At 44.2% G+C, this 11,134-nt stretch overlaps 1 protein-coding gene across 2 annotated transcripts; it reads right to left on the bottom strand.

The window, feature by feature from the left end:
• Positions 1-1,612: 1,612 nt before the first annotated feature.
• NEUROD6 (neuronal differentiation 6) lies at positions 1,613-4,570 on the bottom strand. 2 transcript variants are annotated; one of them, XM_038772386.1, is made up of 2 exons: positions 4,384-4,570; positions 1,613-2,999 (listed from the first exon to the last, which is right to left on the bottom strand). In XM_038772386.1, the coding sequence occupies exon 2, from the start codon at positions 2,976-2,978 to the stop codon at positions 1,962-1,964; it is 1,017 nt and encodes a 338-aa protein (XP_038628314.1). In that variant the 5' UTR covers positions 2,979-2,999; positions 4,384-4,570; the 3' UTR covers positions 1,613-1,961. The 2 variants fall into 2 exon arrangements, with proteins under 2 accessions (XP_038628314.1, XP_038628324.1); XM_038772396.1 differs by having other exon boundaries at positions 1,613-2,938.
• Positions 4,571-11,134: the final 6,564 nt, after the last annotated feature.

The raw sequence follows: 11,134 nt of genomic DNA, 5'->3' as shown, positions 1-11,134 counted from the left end.
ATCCACCAGTGGCATTTATTGAGCCCTTACTGGGTGGAGAGCACTGCAATCAATCAATCAATCAATCAATCATATTTATTGAGCGCTTACTGTGTGCAGAGCACTGTACTAAGCGCTGCACTAAGCGCCTGGGATAATACAATACAACGGACATATATACACAGTCAGACACATCGGTATTCACACTCTCAGGCACAGATATATACTCAGGCGGAACATCCAGACATGCATGCACGTATACACCCACATGTGCGCAGATAAATATACACTTCAGTACACCAAGACAAACCCAGATATACACAGCCAGGTGCACCTATTGCCATTTACATCTACCCAAATGCCTGGCCAGATCCCCATATAAATGCACCCAGAAACACACACACACACACACACACACACACACACACACACACACACACACACGTGCTCTCTCACACACATGTATCTAGACATATATACATTCATGCATCCAGACATACACACGTGCCTCCAGACATACACACATGCATCCAGACATAAACACGTGCATCCAGACATACACACACTCACGTCCAGACATACCCATGTGCATCCAGACAGATGAGCACATACTTCCAGTCATACACACATGCATTCAGATACACTCATGCATCCACCCATTCAGCCTCAGACACATATGTGCTCCCAGGGTGCGCGTGCATGTGTGCGCGCGTGCACACACACACACACACACACCCTTGGAGCTGGCTGGCAGAGCTCGGGGTGAAGACTAAGCCTTGGGAGTGCTTGGTGGGACTCAGATAAGTAGGGACAGTATAAGTCCTACTGGGTGGACCTTGTCCATCATAGGGGCTTGGGTAATGGGGCCATGGGGGGGCCCAAGCAGGGTGATTTGCTCCCCTTCCCTCAGCCCCATTCCTCAACCCTGAACCCCCTGAGGCAGGCAAAAGAGGGGCTCAGGTCCCCCTACCCCCCCCACCTTCCAGCAGCCAGAAAGGTGATGGGTGGGAGGCTCTGGGCAGGAAGAGCACTTGACTGACAAGCTTTCAAACACCAAACTAGTAGACAGCACAAAATAGAGAGTGTCAGCCCGGGCGTGGGTGTGGGCTTGGGGTGGGAAAGATTAGGGGGAAGGAAGGCAGAAAGCATTTGGACTCTCTGAAATAAGTTTCAGGCCAACTCTGGGAGCAGAGAGCTCTATTTTAAACTGTTCGGAAATACGAAGTTGTGAAATCGTGATTTAGACGCATTTGCTACCAAACCTGTTCGTGGGAACTCTGCAATTTTTTTCCTTAGGAATTGCAACAACTGCAATGTCATCTGTGAAAATGTTACGCTGCCCCACTCATGGACGTTTTCGCGGGAGCTAGTTGTCGGTCAAGCTCACCGATCATTTTCTTTCTTTTCCTTGGATGAAAAGAAAATTACAGAAGCCTTTCACATGGCTGCATCCTCGCCAACCTCACTCTCCAGTTTCATCGCCTGTCTTGTGTCACCCGGATCCTTTTTAAAATTCAGTTCTTCAAGATGTATAATCTATCATCCCTAATAAGTGTAAATACATCATGTTAATTCAGCTGCTTTTAGTCCCATGCATTTGGATAATTACTGTACAACCAAGATAGACATTGAGTGTATTATACGGTGGGCATGTCTTTATTGGACAATATTTGTGGAGACATACTGTTCAAACAAATTAAGTGATTTTCCAATGGAAAGCCTTCCAGGAGAAGGAGAGTCACAGCGCTTCACAGACCAAGAAGAGGGAAAGGGTACTCATAAGAAAAGAGATTTATTATTACATAGAAAATCCTCACCAGAGTGGAAACACACTTTAGAAACTAGTAAACACCTTAAATGAGCGGTCCCAATTAACACGGGGCAGAAGCATCTGTTTGGTCTCAATTAGACGGTGGGGGAAGGGGGCAGGGTTAGGGGGCTGGGGGGAGGTGAATGACCACTGTTTATTTCCCTTTTCCTCATTAATTATGAAAAACTGCATTTAATTCATCCTGCATGGCGAGCGATTGGCTTCTCAGATGTAGGTCGTAAGGGAAGGGGTTTTCTGCGGACAACCTCAACATAGAACCCTGCCCCAGGGGACCCCTTGGGGGTATGGCACAGTAATGCATGCCGTAATTGTAATTTTTGCCATAGTCCAAGGCCTCTTCTTGCTTCAGGGAAAATATCCCATTATAGTTAATTGGGGGAGGGCTTAAGGGACCTTCAAACTGAGGGCTGGGGCACTCAGGGGAGGGGCTTTCATAGAAGGCCTCGTAAGCGTTGCAGTAATTGTAGGGCTTCACGGATTTGGGATTGTCAAGAGTCCCGTGGCCCGGCGGGGTGCCCAGCTCTGGGCTGTGGTAGGGCTGGTAGAAGCCGGAATAGGGTGAGCGGGTGTGGTGAGGGCCCTCTCCGGCCTGGCCCATGAGGAAGCTCCTGGCATTGAGCTGGAGGCAGCCAGCCACCAGGTTGGTTGTTGGCTGAGAGAGCCCTTTGCACAAGTTCTGGACGAAAGTGAGCAGGTCGGGCCGCTTGCCAACCCTCAGGATTTCAGACAGGGCCCAGATGTAGTTCTTGGCCAGGCGCAAGGTCTCGATCTTAGACAGTTTCTGGGTTTTGGAGTAGCAGGGGACCACCTTCCGCAGATTGTCCAGGGCATCGTTCAGGCCGTGCATTCGGTTCCGCTCCCTGGCATTGGCTTCCTGCCGCCGGAACTTGACCCTCTCCACGCGGATCTTGGTGGTCTTTTTTTTCCTGAGCCCCCTCCTCCTGGGCAGGCCATTCCCATCTTCCTCCTCCCTGTCTTCCTCCTCCTCTTCCTTCTCGCTCTCCTCGCCACTGGCCCTCTTGATACCCTTCCCTTGCAGGACGACGACCTGCTTGGCCAAGCCTTCCGGCTTCTTCATCGGCTTCAGGTCTTCCGAGTCTCGGGAAAACTTTCGGCACATCTGGGATTCTGGCATTACAACAGACTCATCAAAGGGTAGCGTTAACATGCTTCTACAATCTCAAATTACCTGAAAGAATGCCAGCACAACATTGAAAGGGTTTTCATTTTTCAAGTTGACACGTCAACGCAGAGCCACTTATTGAGCTCTCAACAGGCGCATCTCAGACCCGGAGAATAATTCGAGAGCATCCGCCCCGAATGATCGGCCGTGATTCTCACCGCTTGGAAAATGATTTCACAGGAAAAGATCTGACCCACGAGTGGGGTGTGCTAACGGAGACGAGTGGATCTAGGCTTGAGAAAGTCCAAAGTGAAACGGTTATCGAAACTCCATTCCTCCCTCCAGGGCCATTAGCTTTTGATTCTAAACAAGCATTTAACACACAGAAGGGACTGTGGAATTCAGGGAAATGCAAAACATGATAGAGCAACGCAGAATTTCATTAGCCCACATCCCCTGGGTACCAAAGGAGGAGAGAAGCCAGGCTTAAAAATTAAAAGTGTGGAATCTCCAGGAACAAACACCTGAGTTTTGTTGCCTTTTTTCTAATGATAATTTCTTTAACTTTCTGTGAGCTATCAAATAGTTATGAATTGTAGGGAAGTTGCAATTACCCTGAAATGATTTTCAGAGGGAAACAGGCAGAATGAATCATTTCGTGCCTGAAAAATAAGATTTCCCCCGATCAGCAAAGAACTGAGTGAGATTACTGCTTTTGCGGTTAAATAAAAAGGATTTGATGTTAACGGAAATATACTTTTGAAAACGAGGGAACGTCAAATCTTTTGCTGCCTCTTTAAATCAGGGAAAGAGTCTAAATGAATTAGCCTTTAAAGAATAAACCGGATGGTAACGTAATGGTTTTCTTTTTCTGCTTTTAAAATCCACTTAGACAAAAAGGACTCTCAGAACTGTTTTTGTTCTGCGAGGCTCAGAAGTCTCTGTCCAGCTAATATCTGACAGGAATGTTCTGAGGATTCTCACAGCAATTGTGCACGTGTGTTCAAAATCCTGAATGAAATGTGGCAAGAATCTGCTTTCCAAATTCCCTTTTTTTGTTTTGTTTTGTTTTGTTTTCAATCGACAAAGCAGCAAAACATTTTGAGCCATAGAATTTTTTTTTAAAAAAACAACAAAACAAAAAAACACACAACCCAAAACAGACACATTGAAAACAGATACTTTTTCACATACCAACCCTCCCCACCTGCCCCCCTCCACACACACACACACAAACACACACACACGCTAACTCTCAGCAATGTCCACACACTTGCAGTGTTACATAATACCAGCAAAAGTATGCAATAATTACATCACAAGAATGAAATGCTATGAAAAGTTCTAGGTGATAAAAGAACACAGACATTGTACAAGACAATGAGACCGTATCTTTAAACACTTGCATGCAAAGCCAGAATCCCCTGAAATAGATCTTTATTTCGATTACCTTAGGTTTAAATTGCTTTCAATAATCAGTTTTCATTTTTTGTCTTCCAAATCTTTTCAGTCTGAATGTCGCATCGCTTCCAGGAGTCTCTAGACCTGTGTATATCTGCACTATCTCATTGATCTCTAAAAAGTGACATTGATGCCAACTGCCAGAGCTGGTGCCCATGCCATCTGCTAGTGACGTCACAGGGCAGAGAAAACCATGTGATCCCTTCTCTTGGGACCTCCATTCTGCACTAATCATCTGGCAACCCTGTAAGTAGGTACCAGCATCCATGTATCAACACAGAAGGTTAGACTGTTAGAAAAAAAGAACCAAAAAAAAAAAAATCCCACACCAGCATTTCCTACACAGTAGAGGTGCATTTCTGCTGGAGTAGCTTCTGCTTCCACCCAGACAGCCTAGAGAGGCAGAGAAACCAGCAGAAATGTCAGGTTTTGGTCTTCTCCCTTGCCCACACCATGCTAGCCGCTCTCGAGTGGTGACTATTACGATTCTTTGTTGTAGAATGGGTTTTGCATTGTGATCCCATCTGTGCTCCCGCATACCCAGGGAACCGAAAGCAATTAAGGCAGCAAATATCAGAGACCGGTGCTGGGGCTGTAGTAAAACCAGACCGGTGCTGGGGCTGTAGTAAAACCCAGGCAGGGTGACTCGGGTGGAGGGGGTTCCCCCGATCTCCTCCGAGGGGCAGAATTTGGGGCAGGGGGGTGAGAAGGTGAAGGGGGCAACAGGCAGCCTTTTTGACTGTTGCCATTTTGTCCGAGTCCTCTACAGCTCCCAAGAACTGGGGATAAGAAAGGGGTTCCCCAGCTAGGTAGGGCGAAGGGTGAGAATGTCACCCTTCAACCACTTTGAAGTGCCGCTGGGGCCTCTCTTTCCCCCTCTTGCCCCCCACTCCCCTGGTGGCTATTAATGCTCCCCCTTGTTTTCGGTGAGTTTTCAGTGTGAGGGTCAAATCCACTGATTTTCGCCCCTTCTCAATTTTGGATACCCACCGCTCTGGCTGGCAGTCGTTCAGAATGTCTCATCACTATCTCTTCTCCTGAACACCTTTCTTTCACCTGCTTCCTCCGCTCTCACCTACAAATTTCCTCTTTTGCCTGAAGCATCTTTCTTTCAGGTATTAGAAAATCACTTGCCCTCCCCCCTGCCCACCGCCCCCCATCAGCTTTTCCATATGTCACTCATCGACCACCACAGAGAGGAAACGGTTAAGCCAAGCTCACAAAAACCTCGCAGTTACTCCACCTTTCTCTCATTCCCCACCGCCCGCCTGTTTTTAGAGTTGCCATGCTACTCACAAAAAAATATATATATTTTCAGGGAAGTGAAGGGGTCATCTTGGAAAAAACAGCAACAAAACACCCAACAAATCAAAGTTTCAAACTATCAAAGACCACGACCTTTACTCTTTTTGCTGAGTAATCCATTTCTATTAAGTGAGGGGCAGTATGCTGTAGTATTAAAGTAATCCTTGGCAACTCGAAATTGTAATTGCTACGGGTCTGTGTGAGCATTTCCCTTATAAATCCTTGTTTTGAAGGGTTTATTGTTCGGCTACCTTCATTCACTTTGGATCTGAGTTGACATCGGCATTATCAGCTACTGTCTTCTTTCCTCACCTACCAGCTTAAGGCCCTCCAGAAGAGCCATTTGAAACAGCCGTAACGTTTCTAGTGGAGATAGAAAATTCGGGTTGGATAGCTAGGCTGAAGCTGCATTGACAATTACTGATTATTTTTTCCACTGTCCTTTGATCGTTCTGCATTAATTTGTTTAGCACAGAAGGTAGGAGGCTATTAAATAGAGACCTATCTTCTTTTTTTTTACAAAAAAGAAAAATACATAAGTTGGATCTTTTAAGATCTTTCATCCTCCTAATTTTGAGTTTTTCTTCTTCCCAAGCAATTGTCAACAATCTGCATGGATATTTATCATAACACCAGGTAGATTTCTACAACGGCACCTTCTGCAGAATCTCATTTCTAGCTTGTGGTTGAGTTTCCAATGTAAAAATCCCAAGAATTTGAATCTCAAAGCTTCAACATTTCCCTAATTTTAAATCTTAAGCTCAGGACACACAATGCACTGTATTCTATACGTTTAAAAGCCCAAGAAGCTGAATAGCGTTCCACTGCTTAACCAAAATGATTCTCAAAATCTAGGCAGGTACCCAGTTTTTCATCAGTGGTAAATTCATGATTTCCCAGGCCCAAAAGATGAATTATTAAAGGCTCTTTTATATTATTTTTTTTGGGGGGGGGGGATATTCAGGAAAATCTGACACTTTCTTTTGAAAAGATTTCAAGCTGTTTTCCCCCTTTCCTTTAAAAATGAGAGCAAAGCAATTAGGAAAAGCCCTGTTTTTTTCCCATTAAGGGTCAGTTTTGCTGACAGGGAACCTTTGTCTGGGTATTTTTGTATCTTTTTAAAGTAGGTGAGGTATAACATCTGGGATCTCTAGGTTGAAAAAAGATCTAGTGTACATGCATAATCATTTTTAAAAAGGATTTTTACTACACATTCTCTACTACAGATCCAGGATATGCAAATGATTCCTGCTGTTAATATGCCTCCATAGCAAACAGCAGAAGGGCTATTCTGTATTCTGCTCTGAATGCATGGTAACACTCATACTCAAAGCAAAGATTCATTTTGTCTTCGGAGCTAGATCCAGAAGATCAGAAGTGCATGACAGTTTTTTTTTAAGTGCTAGCCCAACCAGTAAAAGCGGAGCCAAACAAAGGTCAAGACGCGCTTGAAATGACTGCGAGGATAGCCCTCAAAGGCAACGGAACTTCTAGAACACATGAAAAGGATGCCGATCTTAAAAATAGCCAGTGCTACCACTCCCTAGGACCTCCAAAATCATCCACTGAAACCCAGACCACAGTCAGATCGGCCGTGTGGCCTCGGTGACCAGCCTCTGAGAGGCCCGAGACATTCTTGAATGTTACTTGGCAGTTCCTTTTAGGGTCTTCTTTGTGTGTGATTGCTTCAGAGAGGGAGAAGAGAACACTGGATTTTCCTCATAGGTTTAGAGGTCAGATGGGATCTGGACTCTCATGTTTTTTTTTTACCCCTTTTCCCCCAGTGAAGAAATTGTTTTTCATTTGTGCTACTCCCTAGAAGAGATTGTAGACACTTTCATACCTACATCTTGGCATTTCTAAGGTTAAAACAAGTCCTTAGAGTGGGTTTGGAGTCATTTTGGGGAATGACCTAGCTGGGAATGTTCCCAGGATTCTCCATGCTGCTTGGAATAATGATAATAATAACTATAATAATAATGATAATGACAATGAAAATGATGATAGTATTCGTTATTATGTGCCAAGCACTGTTAGCTGAGTGCCGGAATAGAAGCAAGATAACTCGATTTGCTTGTATCCACCCCAGAACTTAGAACAGTGCCTGGCATAAAGTAATCACTTAACTAATACTATTATTATTAATATTATTACTATTAGTATTATAATCAGGTTGGGCACAGTCCCTTTCCCACGCAAGCTCACAGTTGAAGGGAAATGTAAGTGTTGAGTCACTTACAAGTCCTAGATCAGGGCAAGCCAAATCCCATTTCCCTGAAAATTCTTGAACTCTTCAGAGGTCATGCATTGAAGATAAATGTTTCTCTTCCATAGACTCAGGAAGGTGAAAACGTTAATGGATCCCAGACCGGTAGGAACTGTTTTGAGAGAAGAATTTATCTTGGGCTTTAAGACTTAATTTGGTCCAAGGATATGACTCGATATTATTTTTTTATTATTATTGCTACAATATTATGGCAGCCCATTTTACCATTAACCCTGGAAGACAATTGAGATGGATTATATTTCTCACCTCATAATATTTCATTCACAAAATCGGGCTGGGCATTTTAAAGATCAGAAATGTGATAAAATGTGTCTTTTTAATCTTCCAGGAGTTTTACATGAACACTTTAAACTGCCTGCTTACTAGTTGCCTACACATGATTACTAGCAAAATGTATTGTTATCCTATAGTAATCACTCTCATTAATATTCAGTATTTACTTTGCACCCACGATATGCTAAGCATACTCTTTAAGACGCTGCCCTCGAGCTCCAGGATTTTAGGCAATTTGGGGAAAAAAAAGTCTAAAGAATGAAAAAGTCAAGCCCTAAAAGGGCAAGAGTTTGCTTCAGTCAACTCTGTTATTCGCTCCCAAATCCTTAGTACAATGCACTGTATCCTGTAAGCACTCAATAAATAAAAATAATGGATGAAAGAACATTCACACTGAGTGGTGGAATTTTGGTCAGGCACACGAATGTTTGGAATTCTTCAAGAAGGAATTGTGGGCACAGTTGGGATCTGTCAGTGAATGTGAGTGACCTTTTTTTGGTATTGTTAGGCACTTTCTATGTACCTGGCACTGTAGTAAGCACTGGGGGAGATGCCCATTTAATTAGGTTGGACATAGTCCCTGTCGCAAATAGGGCTCACAGTCTCTATCTCCATTTTAAAGAAAAGGGAACTGAGGCACTGAGAAGTTAAGTGACTTGTCCAAGGTCACACAGCAGACAAGTGGTGGAGTCAAGATTAGAACCCCAGTTCTTCTGATTCCCAGGGCTGTGCTCTATCCACTAGCCCACACTGTTTCCAGTTGTATTTTTGCTATATGGGATTTTTTAGCTCCCAGAGTTATATTACTACACTGAACAACATCTCCAGCTTGACTATGGAATGAATTCCTCAGAGGATTTTAGAAACAGCCCAGTGATCAATCAATCAGTTAATAGAATTTATTGAGCACCTATCATGTTCCATGCACTGTACTGATTGGGAGCGTACAATAGAAAACATGATTTCTGTCTTCAGTCAGAGCTCTATGATCCATGATAATGACTGTGGTATTTGTTAAGGGCTTACTATGTTCTCTGGGGTAATAGTAATAATTGTGGTACTTAATAATAACTCTGGGGTAATAATAATGATAATAATAATAATAATTGTGGTACTTGTTAAGTGCTTCCTATGCATCAAACCTTGGGGTGGACACAAGTTAATCAGGTTGGACACTGCCCCGTCCCACATGGAGCTCACAGTCTTAACCCCCATTTTACAGATGAGGTATATGAGGCCCAGAGGAGCGAAGTGACTTGTCCAAGGTCACATCACAGACACATGGTGGAGCAGGGATTAAAACCCAGGTCCTTCTGACTCCCAGGCCCGGGCTACATCTGCTAAGACACTCTGCTTCTCAGTGGATCAGATAAAGCCCCCATACTATCTGAGGCTCACGGTCTAGTGGGGAGGGAGAATGGGTACGTAATCTCCATTTTACAGATGAGGATAAAGAGGCACAAAAAAGATGAGTGACTTATCACTGTCACAGAGCCGACAAGTGGCAGAGCTGGAATTAGAACCCAGGTCCTCTAACTCCCAGACCCAGGCTCTTTCTACTAGGCCACACTGCTTCTCACCTGACACCAAGTCTCAAGACATGTGTCTACCGACTCTGTTGTATTGTCCTCTCCCAAGCGTTTAGTACAGTGCTTTGCACACCGTAAGTACTCAATCAATACGATTGATGATGATAATGTTGATGATGATGTTGTTGGCAATAATGATGAATGAATGAATTAAGGCCTTGTAAATGATCACAGCCAAAGAGCAGCGTGTCGTAGTGGCTAGAGCACGGGCCTGGGAGTCAGAAGGTCATGGCTTCTAATTCCAGCTCCACCACTTGTCTGTTGTGTGACTTTGAGCAAGTCACTTCACTTCTCTGGGCCTCAGTTACTTCATCTGTAAAATGGGGATCGAGGCTGTGAGCCCCATGTGGGACGGGGACTGTGTCCAACCCGATTAGCTTGGATCCACCCCAGGGCTTAGTACAGTGCCTGGCACACAGAAAGTACTTAACAGATGCCATAATCATCCTTAATTATTATTATTGACTAGGAGAATGTGTTTGAGGTATGAAGGAGGAGAACCAATGTTTTGATTAGGTGAATCCTAAGTGGGAGGCTTTGGTCAAGCAGCTTTCTCTAGGGAGATGAAAAGTCACTTTTCAAAGTGGTGCTTAGAATTTAAACCAGTCTGAATAGCTCCCTAAATCAATCAATGAGTGGTATTTATTGAGCACTTACTGTGTGCAGAGCACTGTTCTAAGCGCTTGGGAGAGGACACTATCGCAGAGTTGGTAGATACATTCTCTGCCCAAAACGAGCTTTCAGTCTAGTGGGGGGACCAGACATTAACAGAAATAAAAAAATAACGGATATGTACCTATGTGCTGTGGGGCTGTGGGAAGGCAGAATAAAGTGAGACAATCCAAGTGCAATGATGTTTCAGAAGGGAGTGGGAGAGGAGGAAATGAGAGCTTAGTCAGGGAAGACCTCTTGGAGGAGATGTGCCTTCGGGAAGGTTTTGAAGGTGGGGAAGTGATTGTCAGATATGAAGAGCAAAATCATCTCTGGTTTCATAGGTGCACTGAGTCCTCTTTAAGGGCATCATGGCATTAGGAAGCAGTGTGTCCTTGTGGTTAGAGCATGGGCCTGGGAGTCAGAAATCCCTTCTCTGCCACATGTCCACTGTGCCACTTGACTTCTCTGGGCCTTAGTTTACTTCATCTGTAAAATAGGGATTAAGATTGTGAGTCCTGTGTGGGACGTGGATTGTGTTCAACCCATTTATCCTGTATCTATCCGAGTGCTTAGAACAGTGCCTTTCACACAGTAAGTGATAAACAAATACCATAAAAAAAATGTAATCAATG

Source organism: Tachyglossus aculeatus, chromosome 2 (assembly GCF_015852505.1).
Source record: "Tachyglossus aculeatus isolate mTacAcu1 chromosome 2, mTacAcu1.pri, whole genome shotgun sequence".
Lineage (NCBI taxonomy): Eukaryota > Metazoa > Chordata > Mammalia > Monotremata > Tachyglossidae > Tachyglossus > Tachyglossus aculeatus.
This window is presented reverse-complemented; position numbering and strand designations above follow the sequence as displayed.

Excerpts from the sequence above, each read along its gene's own strand:
- NEUROD6 (XM_038772386.1), bottom strand. The coding sequence starts at position 2,978 with ATGTTAACGCTACCCTTTGATGAGTCTGTTGTAATGCCAGAATCCCAG.